Raw genomic sequence first — 26,036 nt, forward strand, 5'->3', positions numbered from 1 at the left:
TAAGCAAAAAATAAAATAATACAATAAGCAAATGTTATAGACCAGGGCTTTTTCCTCCTGTGAGCCCCTGTTAACTACCTACCAGGACACCAGTGCCTCTGTCCCATGCATGGTCTGTGTGCTTTCAAGACAGATGGAAACCAGTGTGGGTCCTGGTGTGTCTGCTTATCATGGTGAACAGTACCAGGTTGCCTAACTGAGTCTTGGGTTCTAGTCCAGGCTGGGCCTCTGATTTCATCTATAACTCATGAGACAGGGAAAACTTACCCAAAACGTTAGTGCCCATGAAAATTAAATTTAGGGATGCCTGGATGGCTCAGTGGGTTAAAGTCTCTGCCTTCGGCTCAGGTCATGATCTCAGAGTCCTGGGATCGAGCTCCACATCAGCCTCTCTGCTCAGTAGGGACCCTGCTTCCCCCCCTCTCTGCCTGCCTCTCTGCCTACTTGTGATCTCTCTCTCTGTCAAATAAATAAATAAAATCTTTTTTTAAAAAAAGAAAATTAATTTTAATCTTTCAAATTCAGAAGAAAAAATGAATAGACTAAAGACAAGTACATGATTATGAGTCCACCCTGGATTATATTTGTCTTTGTACCAATGCAGTAAAAAAAAAATATTTTTACTTCTTTGTTAATAGGGGAAGGGGCCCATGAATGTCGCAGAGCAGCCCTGCCAGGTGTGGTGGGGGAGGGGCTGTCTGGAGAAACCCTATCCTGACAAAGCTGGTCAGTTGCAGCCATTTGGGGGAGACAGCAATCACTTCAATTCTCAACAATAAATAATGATTTTAAGCTCTGGCCGGAATATTACTCAGTCGTGAAAAACACAGTGTGAAGGATAAATGAAGCTGAGGGCAAGGTCATGGGGCATCATGTCCTATGATTGCTTCCGGGGAATTCCCTTGGGGCGAGGGCGAATGAGGAGGGAAAGGTAAGCAGGCGGTATGTCTGGCTGATCTCATTTCTTTTGTGTATTTATTTATTCTCTTTTATCCCTATGCCTGATCCCATTCTCTGACCTTCCTAGGCACCTATTCTGATCCATGTTTTTCCCCCAAATGGGCACTGTTTTGCATGCTGTTGTTTTAAACTCATGTACACGATACTGTGTTAATACCTCCTCCGTTTCTTCTGTTTTCACTAAGAACTGTGTTTTTACTTCCATCCATGTTGCTGTGTGTCCACGGTGGGGATCCACTCTGTTCTCCCAGTGAGGGGCCCCATCCTCAACTCCCTTTGCCACCAACCCCTACAGATAATGCCACACACGTCATCAGCTGTGCCCCTTCTGGACCTGTAAGAGAATTCCTCTCAGGTAAAGGACCAGGAGCAGGATTGCTGAATGAGAGGCAGCTCCCTGTTTTTCTCCAGGCTGTGAAAGCTACACTCTACCCAAGGTCCACGAGGCCTGAGAGATCCTAGTACCCTCACCCCCCACCCAGTAGTTGACATTATCCAGCTTCCTGTCCTGCCCTTGGCCAGTTTCATACAATGAGGATACAGTGATGTTCCCCCTGTCATCTTCAAGTGCAACTCTGTGATCACGAATGATTTCCAATGTGTCTTCATGGGCTAACTTATTATGTTTAGATAGTTCCTTCTCTGAAATTGCCATTTAAAACCTCAGCCCATTTTTCTCTATTAGGGAAGTACCCTTGTTTTGATTTGCAGGCCTTCCAGATGTTAATTCTTGGTTTCAGATGTTGCAAATACCTTCCCCCACTCTGTCCCACGCCTGCTAACGTGGCCTATGGTGTCTTCCACTGAACAGAAAAACGCTTCATTTTGATGTAATGAAACGTACCCGCTCTTGGTCTGATGTTTTGTGCTTATGATTTTTTGTTTGAGAAGTCCTTCCTTGTCCTTAGGTCACAAAAATATTTTACCACGTTAACTTTATCGTTTTGCCATTCCATTGAGAAACTTTACTCTGCCTGGAGCCCATCTGTGGATAAGAAGTTAGGGAAGGATCCTGTTTTATTTTTCCTCATATAATGAGCCACTTTTCCAACATCATCGTGAGACTATCTGTCCCTTATTGGCGATGCCACTATTGTTGTGCCGTAAGACCCCCAGGTGTGTATAAATCTGCCGCTGAGCCCTTTTTTCTGTTCCACTGGCCTTCATGCCTATCCCCGCTCAGATCCCATGTTGGATTCACCAGTATGGCCTTGTAATATCTTTACATCTGCAGGTCAAATCTTTCTACGCTCTCTTTCATTAAGGTTAACTTAAGTATTTGAGGGCCATCTGCCTCTGTATGAATGTTAGAGTACATTTTGGGAGAGTCTAAGAAAATACCATTTAAAATCTTTATTGGAACCGCGTGTATTCTTAGGTTAATTTGTGAAGAGTTGCTGTCTTTTGATATTAAGCTATCCATCTGGGAGCACAGGGCCAGTACGTCTTCTCATTCCCTGCACATTTGTTGTAACATAGTGAAAATTACAAGGAATGAAGAAGTTGGGACAGAGCAGAAAGAACCCGGCAGGGAGGCATGGCGGGAGGCCCTCCTTGCAGATGACCACGGTGGCCCGGAGCAAAGCTGTGGCTCAGTCACTTTCATGCTGGGCCGGGGGTCCAGACACTGGGCAGCCCTACCAGCCAGAATGTCCCTGAAGCCTTCATCCATTCTGTGGGGCCCTGACTGCTCTGTCTGCTTTATGGGCTCAGTAGGGGAGGAACTGGCTCAGTGCGAGTTGCAGAGGAAGAATGTGGTCCAGACGGGCTGACCTCGGAGTCTGTGCCTTTAAGCCTAGTGCTGCCCATCTCCCAGATTGCTGCTGTGGTCCTGTGGTGATGGTGGAGCCCCATCCATCTGCACTGAGACTTGGGGTGCATTTTTACCACCTGCCCTTAGCACATGCTCAGCTTGGCACTTGGAGCCGCTTTTAGGGTGACCCCAGGTAATGAGGGACCCCAGCCCCTCTGCCCCTGCCTGGCCCTGGGCTAGACAGTCAGTGGAAAGGGACACATCCCCACCATTAAGCACATCTCCCTAGACACATCCCCACCATTAAGCACATCTCCCTATGTTCCCTCTCCATCGGCACCAGGAAATCCAGCCCATTCGGTGGCTATGGTTTTGTTGTTCCCACATCCAACTGGGAAAGCCAGAGCCCAGCGTTTCCCTGGAGACTCAGGGATCACGGCGGAGGCAATAGTTCTGGAACCCAGAAAATGCTCTGGGAGGAAGAACGGGCAGCCCAGAAAAGCCCAGCTCTGCATCAGCCCTGTGTGCTGAGTAGCCTTGGGCAGGTTGCTGGACCTCTCTGAGCCTCGATTTCCTCCTCCCACACAGGGGGCCGGTCCACTTGGCATCCACTTGGCAAGGGCTGTAGAAGGAATCTGGAAGGTAGATTTAACCCTTCATACCCCTCCCATGTTACACACAGGTCTCAAAGGCTCACGCTTCACACAAAGGTGCCACCTGCCCTTTCTTTAAGCCGCAGGAGTCTCCAATACCAGGGTCTTTAGTTTTGCCACCTCACTTAATGCTCTCAGGTCGAGGCAGGAACTTGATGACCTCTATTTTTATGGACAGAGACACTGAGGCTCACAGAGGTGAGGTGACGTGCTCCATATCACACAGGGCCTAAGTAGCAGCGTCGGGATTTGAACCCAGGCCCGTCCGACACGGAAGCAGCTGTAGAGCACGCAGGGCTGTGTTCAGAAACTCTGAGATTTGGGGGTCAGGGAGCCCAGCCCTCCAAAATGAGAAACAGATGTCTGTAAACTAAGTCCCCCAACCCACCAAGCTGGTCCACAAAACCTGATATCATGTGGCTCTGTTGCAATTGTCCACACCCTAGAATTTCTCTTCCAGGAACACAGTGACTTGCATAAAGCAAGGGCCTCTGCCTTCCTGTCTTTCATCCCTTTGCTGGGTGGGAGGAGGGAGAAGAGAAGGCATCTAATGGGCACGGGCATCAGGGAGCAGGAGGCGGGCTGGCAGCCCAGGGACTGTGGGGGACGGTCTCCTAACAGTGACTTCTCACCTCTAGCGGGTGCTTGACCTTGGCAAAGCACACTGGCAAGGGAGGGGGTGATTAGAGAAGGCAAGATGGCCCCAGGGGTTAGGAACTTAAGGCTGCAGCTGGGGCATAATTGTGTGGGGTGGGGCCAGCCAGGATGCTGCTGTCTTTCCGTCCCTTCCACTCTTTTTTTCTTTCTTTGTGTTGGTTTATCTATTCATTCTCTCTCTCTCTCTCTCTCTCATCTATGCCTCTTTTGTCTCCTACCAAGGAAACCAGCGCAATGTTGTGAAACAGAGGCCAGCCACTGGAGGAGACACAGACCCGTGCTGCATCTGGCCTGAGACCCTCCCCAGCTCAGAACACTGCCCAGCTGATACCAAACTCACACATCCAGCTTTTCAGCCAACAGATATTTATCTGGGGCCTGAACCGTGCGAGGCTCGGGCTGGGCTGAGCTGGGGAGTGAGGCCGATGTGCCTGCTGTGTGGGATTCTAGGGGAAAAGCCTGCTCTCTCTCCACTTAGCCCCGCCCACAGCTCCCCTGCCCTGGCCCTTGGCCCTCCCATGTGCAGAGCCCTGGACCATTTGCCCTCCAGCCCACAGGGACGAGCGGATTGGAGGTCGGGCCACACGTGCAGCCATCAGAATCCGGGGGCAGCCGCTAGTGGTATGACACCCACTACCGAAGAAGTGGCATTCTCTGAAATTCCGTGTCCCTGGAGAGCTGGAGGGTTGGCAGCCCCCTGAATTGTGGGAGCTCATCCTTGAAGATAGACCGAAAGCTCTAGTCCACAACTGCCCCAGTGCCTGAGGGGGTGGGGACAGGCAGCCATAGGGTGGGGGTGTGGGAGGGCAATGGAAGAGGGAGGAAAGGGAGAGGCTGGGATCCTTCAAGGGGAGACCAGAAGGTGGCCAATGGCAGAGATGAGCTGCTTGGCTATGAAGGCAAGAGGTGGGGGTGGGAGAGGGGGCGGTACTGACAGGTCTTCAGGTGGGCATAGGGATGAGGGGCAATGCTCTGTGCTGGCAGGGGTCTTCAGGGAATCAGAAACTTAGATTCCTACTATCCTCAATTTATGGACTTTAGGACCCATCAAAGTATCTGGATGGAACCTTTGAGGCCAGGTGGTCCCCCCTGGTCCCCATCTCCTCCCTCCCCAGCCACATTGTAAAAACATGGAAACTGAAGCCCAGAACGAGACAGGGAACAGCCTGAGGCCACATGGGGAGTCAGAGCTGAGTCCAGAATGCGGGGCTGGCTCCCAGCCTGACCCCACGGAGGCCTCCTATTCATGAGACGTGGTGTGGACCTGGTCAGCTTGGGGCACGCTAGAGGAGAAGGCCACGGTGCTCTGCCTGGGGAAGTAGAGCGTGGTGAACCAGCAGAAGATGAAGACACCTGTTGGGAAGGAGGGGGCCTCCGTGAGCCTGCGTGCGGACCCCCAGTGCGCTGGGCAGCCTGGCCAGTGGCTACACAGCGACAGATTGTTCCATTGCAAAGGTTCAAGAACTGATGGAAAGAAAGATCAGGCAAAAACGAAACCGACGCCCAACCAAGAACCAAAGAGAAATCTTGGAAGAGAGAAACGGAGGCCCTGACAATCACATAGACATACATCTATCACAGAAAGGGAAGAGTGAAATAAAGGCGTTTTCATGCAGACCCAACAGCCAGCCCAGCTTCTGCCACGCTCCGCTAAGAGTTATTCCAGGACTCACGCCAGCAGGAAGAAGCAGGAAAGTGGGAGGTATGAAAATTAGATTAAGCACAGAAATCGATAGAAAAGTCAAAATGCTGTGTAGGTTTAAAAGGAGTTTACAACTAAATAAACGTCGAAACAACCAGCAAATGATGGAGACACGTTCAAGCGCACTAAGGACCATTATGTTTGGGAGAGCGATGTACTGAGGCGCTCGCACTCAGCTGAGACAACTCCGTAGAGTGAAGTGTTCAGGCTTAAACACAAAAGGTGGCCCCTGGAAGAATAATGACACAGTCTAGTTTCAAGGTGCCTCCCTCCCCAACCCCGGGATGTCCCCGATGCGGACTCATGATTCTTCCCCGGGGAACCATCTGTGTCTCCTACAAGCATTAGCTCAGTTACTCATCGCAAAATCTGATGAGAAAAATACCAGCTTTGTCCCAGCTTTAAAGATGATCGGAGGGGCTGGGGACTTGCTGAGGTGGTATGTGGAACCAGGGTTCCCTTCCGGGTCTGCTTATCCCCAGGGCCACCCAACTGCAATGCCACACGGTCTCAGGAGGCCCTGGGAGCCAGCCCTGTTTGGGTGGGCCTCCAGCCACTGGCTGTGAGACTTGGACTCAAAGTCAAAGCACACCTCATCACTCCCTTCACAGCAGTTTCTCTTAGGCTGTGATGCCTGTGTATGACATTGTGTGGGGAGCGAAGAGGAAGGGGGAGTCATCAGTCACACTCCAGGCGCCTGGCTCTATGCTGGGATATCAGAGGAAGACCCTGTGGAGGCGGGGAGCACACCTGTCAGTCATTTTGTCTGCTAATCACGTCCTTCTGCCACCGCAATTCCTTACAGACCATCTGCATCATGTGCCCATCATGTCACGTGCCCCTGACCTCCTGGTCACAGCTGCCTGGACCAGAGGTGGACACCTAGCCCAAGATGGCCTGATCCAATCCTTGACTCTCCTGAGAACACAGACCAAGCTGAATCAGACCACATGCCAGGAAAGGTCACATGGGATGGAAAAAGTCATTTGGGACCCTGGGTAGGAAAGGACCAGTGGAGAGAGGGAAGGAGTTTTCACAGAGAGAAGGTAAGACACTCCACAGAGCTCCGGAGGAAAAAATCGGGGAAGTATCTGCTTCGGTTGGGTGGCTGGTGCCAGTTCCTAGGTCAGCCAGCCTGAGCAGAATCCCACGTCTTGCCATCCACCCCTCTCCATGCCCCCAAAACACCCCCTCACAGATTAGGTTACACATCACATGCCTGCCCCCGGAGCCTCACCTTGCAGGGAGTTGAAGAGTGCGAAGATATAGATGGTGGGCCAGCCCAGCGGCATGAGGATGGCCAGCCACCACGTGGCACCCACCAGGCTTGAGAGCCCCAGCACGGTGAGGACCCCTTTCCAGTTTGGTCCCTGCTCCTTGTCTGTTGTGGCCCTCGGCAGAGTGAAAATCTTCCAGGCCACTAGGCCCAGGACCACAGCGCTGAAGAGGGAGGTGACGAGGAAGTAGCCGTGGACAGTGACATAGAGGGCAGAGAAAGCCGTCTTCTCCTGGAACCAGCACCTGGAGGAGGCAGATGGCCACCAGGGCTGGAGATGTGCCCCCACCCAGCAAGTCCCCGGCACTCTCCCCTGACCAACTTTCTGTGACCCAAAAGACCCCTTCCCCCACCCCCACCACCCACCAACCCCCCATTCTCCTGGGAAGGGGCTGTCATGAGGCTCCAATCTGCCATCTCTTCAGAACAGCAAGTGCAAAGGAGCCAATTTGGCCCCAAAGACATGTTTGGTTTACCCCACATTGTATTGTAAAAAAATTAAACTAATGAACACCCTTTAAAAAGTGTGAGGTTTGGCATAAGCATCCAGATTTCTGCTTTCCTTTTTTTTTTTTTTAAGATTTTATTTATTCATTTGAGGGAGAGTGAGGGAGGAAGTATGAGCGGTGGGGGCTGGGGGGTGAGGGAATGGAGAGGCCAAGAGAGAAGCAGACTCCCTACTGACCAGAGAGTAGGACTCAGAGCTCGATCCTGGACTCCAAGGTCAATTCCAGAACCCTGGGATCATGACCTGAGCCAAAGGCAGACGCTCAACCACTGAGCCACGCAGGTGCCCCTCTGTTTTTCCTATAAAAGCATACAGCTGGCAGCTCTGTGCATGCCCGCCCGAGGGACATTAGGTAGGTATGCGACTGCCTATCTACTACAGGCCCCACCTGGGCCCCCGCGTCCACATATGTCACCTCCCCAGCCCCTGTGACCCCTGCATCTGAGGCTCTAGGGACAGGACCAAGACCCCACCAGCCTCTCTTAGCACAGAGCCCTGGGGCCTGGGGAGGGCACCTCGGAGAAGGCTCACTCAGCCCCATGCTTCTGCACTGCAGGGCCAAAGGCCCAAGAGAATGTCCATCACCACCCCCCACCCCAGTACAAATGAGGACACTGAGGCCCCAGGGGAGGCCAGGCTAGCCCACATAGAAATTCAGAGGCAGAACCTAGCTAGAACCAGGCCTGCCACCAACGTTGGGCAGCTTGTGTCCTGCACAAGGGTACCTGGCTGGGGGGGGGGGGGGGTGTCAGGCTGAAATCCAGCTCACCTCCCATTCCCCAGGCTGAGCCCCTGGCATAGCAGGTTAGCAGAGTGGAGAGGGAGGGGATACCTTTTTAAATGTGCCCAAAGTTGCCATTCGAGTTGGTGGTGGCCAGGCTAGAGCAAGGCATCCTGCCTCAGCTCACTCTCTCCCGTCTCAGAAACCCCCGTCTCATTGCACTTTCTCCTTCCAATCCTCGGTTTACCCCTCCAGACTGTGAGCTAGCTGGAGAGTCCTTTGCCTTGGCTTGCTCTCTCTTCCGAGGATCCCCTCCTCTCCCAACATCCCACTGGCCCAGATGTGTGCAGCCAGGGGCCTGATGTCACCGCTGCCCCCCCCCAGCCCCCTCTTACAGCTCCAGGGTGGTGGCGTTCCTCTTGTCCCTGATGGTGTAGCGGCCATAGCTGTCCGCACTCCCGGTGCCAAAGATGATGAGGGCAGGCAGGCCTGGGTACAACGGGGGAGGAGGTACAGCATCGCTGGGGCTCCCTTGGCACGTCCTCCTCCAAAATCCCCTCCAGCTTCCCGTGCCTCAAACCCTGAGCCTGTCTGAGCGAGGAAGACACCTCTCTGCCCGAAACAGTTCTCCCCGCCGCCCCTCTCTAGGCCGGCCACGCTCTCTGCCCACCCCACCCCCACCCCCAAGCTGCACCTACCCCAGCCCACGAAGCTCAGCTTCAGGAAGTAGTGCCCAAAGTAGGTGTTGAAGACCTTGATGACGAGCAGGTAGAGGTGGAAGGCTTCCAGGCCCATCCAGGTGAAGGTGCAGAGCAGGAAATAGTGGAAGACAGCCGCCTGGACCCGGCAGGCGACACCCGACGGCTGAGGGCCGTATCCCATATTGAAGAAGAAGGTGAGATTCAGGAGAAACAAGCTCATACTCAGGGCCACATGGATCTTGGGGGCGTCTTCTGACTTGAACCTCTGCCAGTAGCACCTGGGGCAAGAAGGGCCAATGAGAGGCGGCAGGGGGCGGGGCCGCAGCTCCTCTCGGTTAGGATCTGCACCCAAGCCTCCCCACCCCACGGCCCCCGGTCCCCCCTCCCCCCCCCCCCCGCACCAGCCCCCAGAGGGTGAGTGCCGTAGGGCTGGGGCGCAGGAGCTGTCTCTCTCTCACGGGGCCCACGGGGCCCTGGGGGGGTCCACGTCCCGCAGACCTCATCCTCTGTGCAGTGCTCGAGCCAAACCGCACACTTGGCAATTCCCGGACTGCACCTGGCTTTTCCACCCCTCCCAGACTTCGCCTCTGCTCTGCTCTCTGCTCTCAATGCCTTTTCCTATTCTTCCTTCAGAAACTTCCCTGGGCATTTCCTCCTCAGGAAGCTGTCTCTGAATGCCACTTAGCCCATGCTGGCCTGGAAGTTTCCTGCAGCGCAGGGTAGCCCCCCCCCCCCCCCCCCACTGTAACTGAGCGCCAGCGCAACAGGTAGCAAGGGGCTCTGCCCACGTTATTTGAGTGAGTAGACTGACCAACAGGGCACAGAGGCAGGAGGCCAAGACGTAGTAGGGTGAGGCCCAGAGAGGACGGGGACTCACTCCCTCTCTGTGGAGCTCCCACTCAGAATTCCTAGCAAATCAGATTCTGAGGGCTCTCACTGGAGGGATAGTGATGCCCCGGGTGCCTAGACGGGAGTATGAGGCATCGTGTCCACCTCACCTGAGATGCCAAGGCCCACCCATGACGGGCAGTAATGAGTTCTCCCAGCGTGCCAGGCCTGGTTCATGAGGTCTACCAGTGTGGCCAACTGGCAAGTCCCGCTCACCTTGTTGGGAATGGGGACTGTGCTCCAGGCCCGGGCTCGGTGGGGGGTAGGGCTGGCACTGCTCACACTCATGCTTTAGTCTGAGATGGAGGAGGAGGGAGGCTAGACAAGGCTACAGCCAGGGCCAGTTGGGGACAGAGGCAAAGAGACACATGGAGAGCCCTGGTCTGGACCCAGAGAGCCTGAGCACAGGCCACAGTGATCTCTGCCTGTCCTGCACCTGCTCCTTCTTCTGGAAACAGACCTGTGTGTCTCTGAGAAACACCCTTCCCTGCAGGCAGCCCTGATGTTTGGGGTGAGGTTGGCCTTTTGTTAGCTCAAATCCAAGAGCAATCACATGACCTGGCCTGGCCAATCAGTGTCATCAATCTCTTGACCACAGTGGCCTGTTCAGTCATGGGCACATGACCCAAATGAGACCAGCAAAACTCTGCTCTGGTTTACATGGGATAAAATTGCATAGAACCCCCACCACCACCACCACACACACACAAATGCATGTAAAAATTTACAGAAGATGTCCTCTGGCACTGTACCAAGGTCGATTTCCTGGTTTGGTATGATACTACAGTTCTAGAAAATGTTATCACTGGAAAAGCTGGAAAAAGAAACCAGGGGACTCTATACAGTATTTTTGTAATTTCCTGTTAGTCTACGATTATATCAAAATAAAATTAAAAAAAAAAAAGGCTTCAGTGTTGGAATTTGATATAGAAAATTTGCTACCTAGGAAGCTAAGAAGCTATGAGACAATCCCTGGTCTTCCCAAGGCCCCTGAGAGTGAAGAAGCTGCTTGACATGGCTGACAAAGGAGAGAGCAAAGTTGGGAGAGGCAGAGGGAGAGCAAGTCCTGGGGACATCTTTTGAGCCCCTGGATCCAACCATGCCTGAAGGGAGATTCAGTCCACCAACCACATATTCCCCATTGTGTTTAAGTGAATTTGAGTTGAGTTCCTGCCACTACCCACTGAAATAGCTCTGACACATTTCAACCCCCAACCCCATTTTATAAATGAGGAATGTAAAGTTTGGAGAGGCTACCAGTATAATGCCACACAAGCAGGGAGCTTTCTAACCTGTTCTTCTCCCACGCATGAGAAGAGAGGGAGACTTGGGGTGGGGGTGGGGCATCACCCACCTTAGGACAACGTAGAGGACAATGGTAAAGGCCAGGAAGATCATAGAGGCTCCACAGCCAGCCTGGGAAATGCGAATCAGGGACTGGACGGTGGCCTGGTCCAAGATCGGCTTCTGTGGGCGACCCCCCCAAACCGGGACCCCATCAGTTGGAGGCCAGGTCCCACACATCCCAGAGGCTCTGGACCCTGCCAGGAAACCTCGGTGCCTCCAGAACTGCTGGGATCGGGGTGGGCGGGCCCTTACCAGCAGCAAAGCGAAGAAGGTCAGATGGTCACAGCGACAGATGGTCCTCTTGGCTCTGAACTCCGTGGAGCAGCCCATGGAAGACCAGTCTCCTGAGACCGTGGAGAGGAAGGGCAGGGAACATAGGGGAGTGTATGAGAATATGGGAGAGTGGAGGGGACCAGAGAGGAAGGAAGGGAGGGGAGGGGCCCCCACCTGTGGAGCTCTGCCCCCACACCCTCCCTTCCTACCTTTAGTCGCATCCCAGAACACACAGCTGAGGGCCATGTTCTGAAACTAGAGAGTGGGTGTCAGGGAGAGGCAGGATGAGGCAGGGGGAGGTTGGGAGAGAGGAGAGCAGAGCGCGGGGAAGGGAAGGGAGAGGACAGGGTGTCCTACCCCCACCCCCAGGGTGCGCGTTGGGTAGGAAGCAAGGCTCACCCCACGGGTCACACAGGACCATGAAGTACACCATTTGGTGTGCGTGGATCAGCATATGAGAGGTGTGGACACTGTGGGGCTGTGGCGCGGGGAGGGTAGCATGTCTGTGTACATGTGCCTTTAGGGGAGTGTACATGTGGGTGGGCATGTAATCCCTTGTGCGTGCTCATGGGTTTGCCATGTCCGTGGTGCTCCTCTGTAAGCAGGAGTGGGAGGGTGTCTGCGGGTCAAGCAGACATTCGCGTGCAGGTGGCATGTGGTCTTAGTGGCTGGGGGGATGTGGAAGGCTGGTAGGTGCAGAGTCCTGCACCTGTCTATCCGTATGCGTGTGCGTGACCCCCCGCCTGTCTGCCCCTCAGAAGCTGCCAGGTTTGGGTCGGGGGCTCACAGAGGGTAGGTGCTGGTGGGAGAAGGTGATCTCCAAAGGCTCAGCCAGCTTTCTGACAGGTATACTGCCCAAGCTCAGGCCCACCAGGCGATTGTTCAACACGTAGCTGCCATCCTCCAGGCTGAGCTGGGGGCCCTGTGGAAAAGAGATGGGGGGCCGGGCTTCAGAAGGGGCTATCCCAGCCCAGCATTGATGGGGGCTCCTGGGAACCTCCAGGACCCACGGCTCTTGCCTGGGGAGCAAAGTCTGTGGCTAGGGACCAGGGGACCCAGGGGCCATGGGCAACCTTCTTCTCGCAGCCCCCTGCAGTCTCCTGCCCGGGCTGGATCACAGGGAGCCCCGCACCCCAGGCCAACTGGCCGCAAAGCCATCCACCGGACAGCTCTCCACTGCTGGCCCCAGAGCGACTCTGCCCTTTGAGCCAGAGGAGCGCAGGGCTGGAAGAGAGATCGGCCCCAAATAGAGGGCACTCGTGGTGCACTCTCTCCACACGTGAGTGCATTACATGCCTCTGAAGATGCTTGCCCAGGACCCATTTGCAAGAACACAGGTGCACTTGCTTGTGCGGACACGGTCATACAGGAACACGCGTGACTGTATGTGCACCAGGAGTATGAAAGAACATGCACGTTCGTCCATGCACAAGGACACACAGAGGGATACAAGCACTTGGGCTACACATACAAGTTCAAGGACACGGACTTGTGGATCCAAACATCTGAGTGTGACCAGTGTGAGTGCAGTGCACAGACTCCAGAGACAGAAGTCTGGGGTGACCTCAGGCTGCTTTAGAAATGCTCTCCACAGGCTCATCCCCTCCTTCATCCCCATGGGGACCCACAGGCAAGACTCCAGAGAAGGTAAGCTGGGGCACAGGGCCCTGGTGACCTAAGCATTGACCCACTGAGCTGCCCTGAGCCCCCACTAGGCCTCTCCTCACCTTGAACAGATTCCCCGGACCGACGTCCAGGATAGTGATGGCCAGCAAGACCTCTGACCTGTTCTCCTGCAGGGATTCAAAGAGACTCCTGGGCAGCCGGACTCTGTCGGGGTGTTCATGCTCGTCCTCTGTCACCAGCCCTGGAACCTGGAACCACAGACCCCAGAGCTCCCATCTCTATCCCAGGCTTCCAGCCCCCAACATGGGGCTCTTGCCATTCCCCCACTTGGGAGGGGAAACTAAGGCACCAGGGGGAGGGGCAAAACCTGACGGCGTCACTCTGAGAGTCAGGACCCCTGGGGCCACACAGCTAGCTTGGCTCGGTCCAGGCTGTGAGCTTACAGAGAAGCCACGGCCCTCATGACCCTCAGTTGTCCCACTATGGAGAATGGGGCTAACCAGGAAGCTGTGTGACCTCCCGTCACAGTCAGGCTGAGTGGGCAGTGAAGTTCATCTGGCAAGTGTGTGAGGGAGGGTTGGTTGTGGTGCACTTCTGGCCTGCGTCCTGCCAGCTGCTGTGCTTACACAAGATTTTAGGATCATGGTGTCTGGGTACTGACCTGGGAATAACTGGAAAGAATAAAGCCCCCAGGAAGAGACCTTGTGAGCAGAGGCGGAAAATATAAAACTTTACACAGAATGTGACTTCCACCCCCTGCCCAACAGCAAATTTCGTAAAAGCGAACAATGGTTAAAATAGTAAAATAAATTTCATTGGTGATTTGTTCATTCTTGACCTCACTGGTCCACGGGGCCTGTAGCCTGGTCTCACCAGGTCCTGCCTCACAGGCATCCCATGGGCACTGGAACAGAAGGAGCTAAGGTTGGAGGCAAGGCACCCAACTTTCTCCTTCTCAGTCTGGACCCTTGTCAAAGGATGTGAGGTGATCTCCAGGGCCAGCGGGTGCCTCCATGCAGAGGATGGGTCGCATCAATAAGGGCCCTATCTTTCATGTCCTCTTTTCCAGACAGATCTAGAAGGACCTCCATGATGGCCAGCTTGCCTGCTGCCTGAACTTCCGCACTCAGCTTCACCCCTTAAGGGAGGCTGCACCCTGCCCCCTGCACCCAGCACTCCCTGTGCCTTATCTCCCACAACATTGCAAGTGGGCCATGCCAGCACCATTTTGCAGATGGGGCAACCAAGGCTCAGAAAATTCTGGTCATGCACCCAACATCACGTTAGCTGGTAAAGAGCAGAGCTGGGACTTGAATCCAGACCCGTGTAAATCTAGACCGCATCTTACAGATGAGGGCTCTGGGGCCCAGAGAGGGGAAGGGGTTTCCTGGAAAACGCCTAGTAAAGGGGTGGGGAGTCCAGGACTGGAACCCAGATCCCCTGACTCTCAACTGGGTGGTCTTCCGAATTGTACCAGCCTCATGCCCTGTGTCATCTGTCACCTGGATCCACCCACCCAAGCAACTCACTAGCACCATTAGCAAAGTGACAGAGCACTATCAAATGGGACATACAAGGGATAAGCTTCGGTGGGCACCAAACACAGACCAGGAGTCTCTCAGAGCTCTGAAAAATATGGCGGAGGGAAATGGAGCCAGAACCAGCCAACAGGGATAGGGAACTCTTTACCTGGGAAGGCGTCAGGGAGAAGAACAGGTCTTTTGAGATGTGGGTGCTGACATTCTGGACAGCAGCCTTCAAAAAAGACATGTTCACTATGCTCGTCGGACTCTCCAGCAGATGGTACTCGAATTTCAACCAGTACCTGCCATTAGAACATAGGCCAGCCAGAAGCAGCAGAACGAGATTGTTGAAATCCATTGACGGAGATACACAAAGTATCTAGCTTTTATTTACCTTTTAAAAGTCTAAATAAAGAAGTATTGTGACTTTCACTGTTACCAAATATAATAGTGAATTATAATTATATATATAAGCACTTAATTGTATTTCTCTATATATATAAATACACACCTATAAATACGCATAGATATATGCACTTAAAAATTCTTTGGCCTCACAAAACAATGCAATTCCCTTTCTTGAGGGAAGATTTCCCGATTTGGTTCTCAGAGCACCTGAAAATTACTTTAGTTGTGAAATGTAACACAGAGTCAGAAAGTCTAAAGTACAGATGTAAAGTTGAATTTTTAGTGACAAAGTTGACACCTGTTTAACACCATCTTCTTTGTCTGATATTAGCATAGCCACGCAGATGTCTTTGGTTCATGTTTGCATGAGATGTGTTTTTCCATGTCGTCTCTTTTTTTTTACATTGTAAATGGTGTGAGGCTCAGCAACTTGCCTTCACCCTCAGAACGGATATCGTGATATTCTCCAGACCTCTGAATGCCCAGAAGATTCCCTGAGGTGAAGGGCCCCTGAACTCTTGTGGGGTTTACTTCCCATCCTCTAGTCCACATCTGCTTCCCTAAGGCATCTTAACTACTTGCTAATTTTGCTCATCAGATCCAGTCCCCATGATGTTGCCAACAGAGTGACAGTGCTCTGTAGAGTGTCAAGATTACTAAGGTCTCTGTGAACTGAATGATGACAGAGATCAGGAGAATTGACAGAGCGCAGAGGAAACGATGGTAATCTACTGTTGGCTCTTCCAGGTCAAAGTCAACCATTTCCAGTAGCCCTTGAAAACTGGGATAGAGAACAAGGCATTAGCCATGGAACGTGTCAGTTGCCGGGGGTTGTGTTGATTTCCTCTGGGAGCATAGCTGCGATTGGACTCACCGCCTGATTTTATTTATTTATTTATTTGACAGAGAGAGAGAGAGAGATCACAAGTAGGCAGAGAGGCAGGCAGAGAAACAGGGGGAAACAGGCTCTCCACCAAGTGGAGAGCCCAATGCGGGGCTCCATGCCTGGACCCTGAGATCATGACCTGAACTGAAGACACTGAGCCACCCAGGCGCCCCTCACTGCCCGATTAAGTGTAGGATAGTCCATAGGCATTCCCCAATGTCCAGCTGGCTTCCGGTGAGCTAAGATCGGCAGTTACTGAGTTATGATAGGCATCACCGCCCCTCCCCTGCATCTCTCAAGTCCTTTATGGTGGCTTTAATCTCTGCAGTTCTCCCCAGGGATGTACTTTGGTTTCTGGTTTACTATGTTGGTAGGGAGAAGACATTCCAGGAGCTCCCATTTAGCCCATCAATGGAATGCCCTCCCAGAGGCAGTTAAGTGGAAAAAGGATTCTTTTCTATAAATGGTGTTGAAATAATTAGATATCGAAATGCAAATAATCATAATAATGATAATAATAAAGACATCTACTTCATACATGTATAAAAAATTACTCCAAATATATAACCTAATTTTTTTTTAAGATTTTATTTATTTATTTGACAGATAAAGATCACAAGCAGGCAGAGAGCCAGGGAGAGAGAGAGGGGAAAGCAGGTTCCCCACAGAGCAGAGAGCCCAATGCGGGGCTCGATCCCAGGACCCTGAGATCATGACCTGAGCCGAAGGCAGAGGCTTAACCCACTGAGCCACCCAGGCACCCCTAACCTAATTTTAAGAGCTAAAACCACATACACTTATAGAAGAAAACTTAAAAAATCTGTTGCTGGATGAATGTTTCTCTGATATGATATCAAACACAAACACACATTTAAATCTGACTTCCTCAAAATTAAGTGCTTTTGATCTTCAAAAGATATCATTGAGAAAACAAAGAGGCAAGACATACACTGAGAGAAAATATTTGCAAATCGACATCTGATAAAGGACTGGCATGCAGAATACATGAAGAATTCTTAAAACTCTGGGTGGTTCAGTCATTTAAGTATCTGCCTTCAGCTCAGGTCATGATCTCAGGGTCCTGAGATCGAGCCCCACATCAGGCTCCCTGCTTAGCAGGGAGTCCGCTTCTCCCTTTCCCTCTGCCCCTCCCCCTGCTTGTGCTCTCTCTCTCTCTCTCTCTCAAATAAATAAAATCTCTTTTAAAAGTAATTCTTGGGGGGCGCCTGGGTGGCTCAGTGGATTAAGCCGCTGCCTTCGGCTCAGGTCATGATCTCAGGGTCCTGGGATTGAGCCCCGCATCGGGCTCTCTGCTCCGCGGGGAGCCTGCTTCCTCCTCTCTCTCTGCCTGCCTCTCTGTCTACTTGTGATCTCTCTCTCTCTGTCAAATAAATAAATAAAAATCTTTAAAAAAAAAAAAAAGTAATTCTTGGGGCGCCTGGGTGGCTCAGTGGGTTAAAGCCTCTGCCTTCGGCTCAGGTCATGATCTCAGGGTCCTGGGATCGAGCCCCGCATCGGGCTCTCTGCTCCGCAGGGAGCCTGCTTCCTCCTCTCTCTCTGCCTGCCTCTCTGCCTACTTGTGATCTCTCTCTCTGTCAAATAAATAGATAAAATTTAAAAAAAAAAAGTAATTCTTAAAACTCTATAGTGAGAAGACAAGACCCAATTTAAAAAAAGAAAGATTTGAGTAGTCATTTCTACCAAAGAAAAGATACAAACGGCTAATCACCACATGGAAAGACACTCAACATCACTGGTCATTTCTGAAACACAAGTTAAAACCACAGTGAGCTACCACTGACACGAGACGGCCATAATAGCCGAGAAGACTGACAATGTTGCAAAAATGGACTGGAACTACAGCCCTCTCTCATGCTGATGGGAAAGCAAATGATACCCTTTGAGGAACAGATGGACGTTTTTTATAAAGCGAAGCATATCAGATATCCCAGCAATTCTTTTCCTAGGCATTTACCCAAAAGAAACGAAAACGTACATCTACAAAGATCTGAATTCAAACGTTCACGGCAGCGTTATTCATAATCATTATATTCATAATGAATAATATTCATTTGGAAATAATCCAATTGTCCATCAACTGATGAATGAATAAACAAATCGCAGTATGTCCACACAATGAAATATTACTCAGTGATTAAAAAAAAAGAACAAACTGTTGATACAGGCTAATGTATGAATATAACTCAAAAACAGTGTATGTGAAGGAAACAAGACTCAAAAGACAGTATGTTGTATGATACCCTTCTAGAAAACACCCAGAAAAAGCACACCTGCGGAAGTAGAAAGCAGCTCAGGGGTGGACAGTAGCTGGGGATGCGAGCCCGGATGACTTGCAAATAGGCACAAGGGTCCTTTGGGGGCTGGTGGAAGTGTCCATAAAATGATTGTCTTAATGGTTCCTTATATTGCATTATATACCCTAAATTATTCAACTGTGCTCTAACAATGTATAGACTGGATAGTATGCAAGTTGTACCTTCACAAAGCTATCAAAATTAATAAAAAGAAATGAGGTACCACCATATCCTTTCCAGAATGGCGAAAACTAAAACGACTGGTAATACCAAGCATCACAAGAACTCTCACACGTTGCCAGCGAGAGTGTAAACTAATGTACCCGCATAGAAGACTTCAGCAGTGCTGACCAAAATTCATCAGACGTCTACCTTTTTTTTTTTTTAAAGATTTTATTTATTTATTTGACAGACAGAGATCACAAGTAGGCCGAGAGGCAGGCAGAGGGAGAGAAAGGGAAGCAGGCTCCCTGCCAAGCAGTGAGCCCTACTTGGGGCTCGATCCCAGGACCCTGAGACCATGACCTGAGCCGAAGGCAGAGGCTTAACCCACTGAACCACCCAGGCACCCCAGATATCTACCTTTGACATCACTGCCACTCCTAGGTACCCACCCAAGAGAAATAAATGTAGATGGTCATGAAAAGACACGTACAAAATTGTTCCTGGCAGCTTTATTCGTAACAGCCCTGGTTAGGGATGAAATGTTTGTGCCCTCCCTGCGAATTCATATGTTGAAATGGGTTGATGCCCAGACTGACCTTATGGGGGTGTGAAGATAAAGAAGGTTAACTGCTAGATTTGGGAACAGAATCCACATCTTCTGACCCCAGAGTCCCTGCTTTTTTCAAAATGCGCATTGCCACCATAAGGCAGCACAGAGAGGAATTCCCAGAACAGCCTCCCGGAGCAAAGAAGCTAATGGAGGAGTTTCGGTATGGGGGATAGCAGTGTTTTCAGGTCACGGAAATGACATAGTTCAATCAGATTGTTGTCCTAACACTGAACCTGAGAACACTGGGTTTTCATTCGTTTTTTTCAACAAATGTGCATTGGGCACCAGCTATGAACTTGTCCCGAGTATCTCAGAATGATGGCCAGCTTTGATTCAGAGAGGAGGAGAGAGGGGCAAAAATATTTTTGAACCTGATTCTTCGAGATGTTATGTTCTAAACCCCTTCTTCTCCCTCATCCCCATATCTCTGAACCTGTTGGTCTTATCAGTCTCTTGGTCTTACTGATTCTATATTGTATGATATTTCTAATCCATCCTTTCCAGATGTACAGTGCCAGTTGGTAGTGAAGGTGGTGGTTCAGCCTTCACACCTACCCAGACCATGCTTGGATCCTACCTGGTCACGTCTCCTGTATCACCACCCTTGTACCCTTCCCTGAAACCTGAGCAATCTTTCTCAAATGCAAAAATATGTCCTTGCTCTACCCCCTCCCACATTGGTATAGTTTACCTGACCCTTCATACTCTGCTCCCTGCTTATATTTCTAGCCTATTCCCTACCCAATCCACCTCCCCATTGTTGCTCCATCCCCAGCACCTCACTTTTTCACATTTCAAAGCACTGCTGTTCTCCCCCAATACTCCCTGAAGTTCTGAAGCCTGTAGCTCCTAACATTGCTCAGATCCAACTAGAAAACTCCTATGCAGTCTTCAAAGCCTTTTCGTGAGTCACCTCCTCTGTGAAGCCTTGGCAGTCTTCTTTTCTCTGAGCTAACCTGGCACCTTGCCCACACTTTTCTATGATTGCTTTCTAGAATCATCATCATTTGGGCCTGTGTCTGACCTTCCACAGTGGTAGGGATGGGGGCTGGTTCATCTCTGCAATCCTTGGATCAGAGAAGTCTCAGTGAGTGGATCGGAGGGAATGTGGGTATCAAACAAGAGAGTGGAAAGAGGAGATGGGAGCAGTGTTTTCAGAAGCGTTATGAGCTGAGAACTTGGTCCCTTCCTAACAGCCTCCCAGCCACCCTCAAAGGAGCCCCACATTCCTGCTCTAGGTCAGAACGGCCTCTTACCTCTGTAAGTTTTCCAGGTCACAGGGTTCATTCCCTGACTCCGAGCACTTTGTGAAGCAGTCAGCAGTGTTCTCCAGGTGGAAATCTTCATACCGGCCCTCATTGATGAGCCCCAGGCAGACATTTCTCGATTGCTCAGTTTTCCTCCCCCATTGCTCACGTATGTTGTTAGAATTTTTCATACCTGAAGGAGGGATGCAGAAGGTATGAATGGGCTGGGTGGGAGGCAGCAAGGGAGGAGGTTGGGGGTAAGATGCTCAGGCTCCAGGGTCTGGTGATATGGCCTAGAATTCCAGTCCCATCCATTCACGCTATGTGTACTTGAGCTGGACTCACTCTCCCTGGGCCTCAGTTTCCAGGGCAAAAGGAGATATGACCCCCCACCTCATAGGGCCAGTGGGATGTTTTGCAGAAGATATGTACAAAGAGCTTGGCACATGACTCTGTTGATTAAAGGATTCATATGTTAGCACTGTTACCCTTTACCACCTCCTCCAGGAAGTCTGCTGGGCTTTCCACAGCTGTTCCACATCAGACATTCCGAAACCCTTGCAACTGTGGCCTCATGGTGTAACTCTTGGGCGTATTCTATCTTGGTTCGCCTCTTTCTCCCACATTCTCATTATGACCCTCACAAGCTACCTCCTGGGGTGAGGAAAGAACACCAAGGGCCCCTGGAGCTCAGTGACCTTGAGCAAGGGCACCAGCAGGAGGCAGCTCCAAGAGGACAGACCAGCTTTTGTGACTTCCTGTTCAGTTCCCCTTTCACCTGATATGGGGGGTGGGGCGGAGCTTGGAGTCACTTACCAGCTGTGTGACCTCAGGCAAGTTACTTAAACTCTCTGAGGCACCCTCTTCCCATCAGCCAAATGGGACTAATCATACCTTCCTTGTGAGTTTGGGGGAAGGTTAGAGACCATCCATATACATAAAAGATACAGCTCATCGTAAATGTTCAAAGAGTCAGTGTTACTCCAGGAGGTGAGGATTTCATTGTAAAACTGTTTATATATTTGTGTATTCACACTGGGTGTACCTATAGGTCTACATAGTTACGGATCTATCAACAAAATTAATACATGGATAGTTTTTTTCAAAACTGAACACAAGAACACAAAACGAGCAGTAAACGTCCCCACAGCTCCCAGCTCACACTCCACAGAGTTCCCCACCAGCGACAGCTCCCTGCACAGCCTCATGGAAGTTTTTGTTACATAGGCAAGTGTCTGGATGTAAATCATTTAAAAATTTACATGAACGGGATCACTGAGCGAGGTATCTTGAGGAGCTCTCCATGTCAGAGCCTGCTGATCCCTCTTTCCACTGGGTGGGTGTGGTAACACTTTCTCGACTAGTCCTCATTAGTGGGCTTTCAGGAGCCTCACTCCTTTTTTTTTTTTTTTCTTTTTCCTATTTTGAACAACACTCTTACATCTTTGTTAGCTTGTGTTAAGAATTCATTAAAAAACATTAGGTTGGGGCACCTGGGTGGCTCCGTGGGTTAAAGCCTCTGCCTTTGGCTCAGGTCATGATCTCAGGGTCCAGAGATCGAGCCCCGCACTGGGCTCTCTGCTCAGCGGGGAGCCTGCTTCCCCCGCTCTCTCTGCCTGTCTCTCTGCCTCCTTGTGATCTGTCTCTCTCTGTGTCAAATAAATAAATAAAATGTTTTTTAAAAATTAAGATCCTAGGAATTTCTGGGTCCAGATGTATGACCTTTTTAAAAAAGGGGTAGGTTAGCGGACGCCAGGGTGGCTCAGTATGCTCAGCATCTGACTCTTGGTTTCAGCTCAGTTCATGAACTCAGGGTCCTGGGATTGAGCCCTAAGTCATGCTCTGTGCTCAGTGGGGAGTCCCCTTCAGCATCACTCTCTCTCTCTCTCTCTGCCCCGCCCCCCACCCCCCGCACATGCACATGCTCTCTCTCTTGCAAATAAGTAAATAGATCTTTAAAGGAAAGATCTTCATGACACTGTTTAACGGGAAGAAGCAAATGCCAGATGACTATATATGTAATGGGGTTCTCGTTTGCTTTTTAAATAAAGGAGGAAGGGGGAGAGAGAAGAGGGAAGCAGAGGGAGAGGAAAAGAGAGAGGAGGGGAGGCGAGGGGAGGTGCCACTCTCCATGTATTCCTAGCCCTCTGTGTGCCCGAGGGGTTACAAATGGGTGCTGGGCTGCACCCTGACGAGTGTTCACAAAGCCTCCCTCCTGACCTGCTGCCAAATTTCGGCAGAGTCATATATGAGAAGCTTTGGGCAAGTGCAGAAAAGATGGCTATCTTTTGTGTGATTATTTTTTGAAGACATTGGAAGCATTTAGCCCAGATGGAGAGCGCCTGGCCCAGGCATTGGGCAGGACGATGCCAGTCCCCAGTTAAGACCTGTGCCACCCCCGCCATCCTGCTCTGCCCCAGAAGCTGGCCTCCAGGGACCACCTCAATCCAGGTTCAAGCGGGGAGCAGGACCAGGAGTCAGGGGAACGCTATCTGCCCCTCCCTTCGGCTCACCACCACAGGAACCTGCTTTTTTTTCTGCCATGGCCACAGCGTCTTCAGCACAGAGCCCGGCACAGCCCAGAATTCCCCATCAGTGTTTACAGAATGAATGAACCCATGCACAGACCCGTAAATGTCCACGAAAGAAACTTACCTCTACTTATAAGCCTCTCAAGGCTCCTCACGCTATTCAAACGGCTGGCACTTTGCCCAAACTGGAACTCCCTCATCACCATAGGTCACCTCAGTCTCTCGGGGAAACCTTGAAGTCCCAACCAATGTGGTTCTGTGAAGGGCCTTCCGTGAATGGCCCAGTGTCCCCACGTGCCCCAGGAGACTGGACAATAGCCACGACTGGTTATGGAGTGACTGAATCTGTGGGTTCTGATGGCTTGCTCTGCCGGAAGATAACTCTGCCATTTTGCCCCCTTTTTGGGCCAACGACTGAAATTTGCCCTTCAGCGAAGAGAAGATTCTTCCAAGCGCAAAGAGGTTGATCCATGCATCCAAAGCCACATGGCCCCCCTGCTGGGCAGGCATGCAGGACACTCAAAAAATCAGGAACAAAACAGGAGGAGCACTGAGGGCACTGCGATGGGAGCACTCCCTCTGCGTGAGGGGGTCACTGCCGACATCACAGGGCCCCAAGGAGGGTAGGTAAGAGCTGGCCAGCTGGGCCAGGGGTGGCCTCGGCTTTCCCAGGAGAGAGAACTGACAAAGACAAGGCCTGGGATCCTCAAACTGCCTTGGAGAACCCCGCATGTATGTGCACAAGGCCCACAGTGAGAGTGGGGGAGGGGAGGCTTGTTCCCAGCTCTGGAAACTGGGGACTGGGGGGCCACTCCTGGGACCAGGAGAGGGGAGCCAGTGGGGAGGACCACATAAGCCCCAACTGGCCTCAGCCTCCAGAGACTCCCCTCCTCAGAAGCTCGGAGGCCAGCTGGGTAAGAGTGTGTCTGGGGCCCGCCTGTGTCCCAGAGCCAGGCCTGTAAGGGAAACAGCCCAGACTGGGGGAGCACGGGGAGCTCTGTGGGAGCACAAGACATCTGAGACCCAGCACTGACCCAAGTTTATCAGGATGACAACTCACTCAGGATGGGGTGAGAGAAGGTGCTGAGGCCATCGGGGTGGCCTCCTTGGATAGACACGCTCTAGACACCCCCACCCATCCCCACTTCCCTGTCCCTGGGTCTCCTGGGGGACAAGGAACCAGCTGCTCACCTGAGGCCCAGAGCAGAAGGAGCGAGAGAAGCAGGACCCCCAGGGCCCTGGGCGTCATCATCCTTGGGCGGGCTTGCCCACGCTGGCCAGAGCCCTGTGTCTAAGAGTTCCCTCAGGTCCCAGGCTCTGTGGTGCGGCCTGTCCCCACCTCCCTCATCTCCCCCCCGCAACCCCCCACTGCTCAGTGTCATGCTTCCTGTGGCCTCTTTCTCCGCCTTCCTGCTCCACGCCACCATCAGTTGGGTTGTGAAAGGCTAGTGTGGGGAACTGGGCTGCGCTCCTGTCTCACCCCACCCTGTGACCACCTACAGAGGGGGCTGCTCAGCCCACCCAGGGACGCTGCTAGGGGCTGTGAAGTTGGGGTCCAGCAGCCACAGAGGCTTCCACACCCAAGCAACCCCTGGGGAAAGTGACGAGCACAGGCTTTGGAGTCAGACACACCTAACTCAGACCCTCTTCTCAGTACCAGGGGACCTCTCTGATCCTCAGTTTCTTCTTCTGTAAAGCAGAAACAGCAATAGGGCTGCCATGTAGGACTGTGTTGGGGGTTCAAGGAAACCGGTAACATGCCAGGCACAAGCCTCGCTACAGGGATGTGAGTGGTGCTAACGCACCTTCCCTCACGCCTATGGGTTGAACAAGACTGGGATCAATCCCATGCCTGCTGGGGCCCCAGGGGGAGAGGACAAGCTCTGCAGACCCCAACCTTCCCTGCCCAGACCAGATAAAAGAAGAGGTGGGACAGGGTGTGCGGGAGTGTGGGCTTGGAGGTTGGTGAGGCCTGGGCTGGTGTCTGTCTTGGGCTGACATCTGTCCTGGCCACATCGTGACTGGGTGAGCTTGGGTGAGCTGTCTGCTGTTCTGAACCTCTTACAAGACATGCAAAGAACTCATGAGATCATGCGAGTGGAATTGTCCAAACCGCCGGGCGTGGCCACGGTCATTATCTCTTTACAACTGTCCCCACTGCGCAATTACTGTCCTATCGCCCAGCTGATCACTGGTGGCCCAGACGGGAAGTGGTAGCAGCAAACACACATGGGGGGGGGGGGGGGCGGGCAGCACAAGGGAAGGGGAGGGGCTGACCACTCAGGCTCCAGATCTGATGGCTCTGAGGAAGTCGTGTGGATGAGGCCAGGTGCCTTGGCATGGTCCCATGGTCACTGCAAGATCAAAGGTAGAGAGCACCCCGTCAAGAAGGCATATCCCCCTAGCATCCCCTAGCGGGGCCGGAGCTAGACATGCTCTACCCAGGGGGTCTGAGGACCCACCCAGCCCTTTCCCCTTCCTCCCACACAGCGTGCAGGCAGGATTCTGTTTCCCACAGGCCCTCTGGACCTGGGGAGGGGTGCAGAGAGGATATCGGGGACACTCATGGGCCGTGGGGGGCAGGTGGGGCTCTGGTGTGGTGCCCCAGGCACTTCCTCTGTGGGGAAGACTTGGGGGCAGACGGGAACACGGGGCCTGTCCCACCTCCCTCCTGGTGGCAGCCAGGTGAGGTGAGATGGTAGACAAGGGCTCTGTGAACTGCGACCTGCTGGGCCCACCACTGGGGATCCATCCTCGCACAATGACCCTCAGAGGGGCTCACGGGGGCCTGTTTGTGAAGAAGAGCCTGGAAGGAGGGACCCAGAGCGTCCAGCACACCTGGAAAGACAGGACCAGGGAGTGGGGGAGCAGCTGGGAAAGTGGCAAAGTTAGCTGGGCAGGGCCAGGGTGAGCATCAGCCCCCTTAGGCCTCACTGGGGCTGGGGCAGGCCTGGAGCCATGTGCAAAGCCCTGGGCCCCCCAAAATCCCAGGGCAGGTGGAACTGTAGCTTTGCTCTCTGCCAACTCCCAGTGGTGCCAGCTTCTCCCGATGGCTCCAGGAAGGCTCCAGTCTCCAGGAACAAGGTCTCCAGGCTTCTGGCTGCCTCAGTCCATGTTCCACGCCATAGCGATGTCTGCGCACACAAACCTGGTTGGGTCCTTCTGAGTACAGCGATCCAGCTCTCCAAGGCCTTACAGCCCAGTGAAGTGCACAGTGAGAACCATCAAGTGACCTGTCCAGCATCTGATGTCTTGAGAAGGGGGACCCCAGCCCGAGGCCCTCCCT

The 26,036-nt window shown here is 52.3% G+C and overlaps 1 protein-coding gene across 4 annotated transcripts; it reads right to left on the reverse strand.

Moving 5' to 3' along the window:
- Window positions 1–3,007: 3,007 nt before the first annotated feature.
- ADGRG3 (adhesion G protein-coupled receptor G3) lies at window positions 3,008–26,032 on the reverse strand. 4 transcript variants are annotated; one of them, XM_045987203.1, is made up of 13 exons: window positions 25,899–26,032; window positions 25,028–25,104; window positions 20,229–20,412; window positions 14,755–14,890; window positions 13,167–13,313; window positions 12,227–12,361; window positions 11,649–11,694; window positions 11,419–11,510; window positions 11,174–11,286; window positions 8,929–9,209; window positions 8,626–8,719; window positions 6,963–7,246; window positions 3,008–5,376 (listed from the first exon to the last, which is right to left on the reverse strand). In XM_045987203.1, exons 2-13 carry the CDS (start codon window positions 25,089–25,091, stop codon window positions 5,264–5,266), a joined length of 1,689 nt encoding a protein of 562 aa, XP_045843159.1. In that variant the 5' UTR covers window positions 25,092–25,104; window positions 25,899–26,032; the 3' UTR covers window positions 3,008–5,263. The 4 variants fall into 4 exon arrangements, with proteins under 4 accessions (XP_045843159.1, XP_045843158.1, XP_045843157.1 ...); XM_045987202.1 differs by having other exon boundaries at window positions 25,415–25,975; XM_045987201.1 differs by lacking the exon at window positions 25,899–26,032 and adding an exon at window positions 22,875–24,439 and having other exon boundaries at window positions 25,028–25,080.
- Between the last annotated feature and the right edge of the window lie 4 nt (window positions 26,033–26,036).

This window comes from Meles meles, chromosome 19 (genome assembly GCF_922984935.1).
Source record: "Meles meles chromosome 19, mMelMel3.1 paternal haplotype, whole genome shotgun sequence".
In the NCBI taxonomy this organism is placed as follows: Eukaryota; Metazoa; Chordata; class Mammalia; order Carnivora; family Mustelidae; genus Meles; species Meles meles.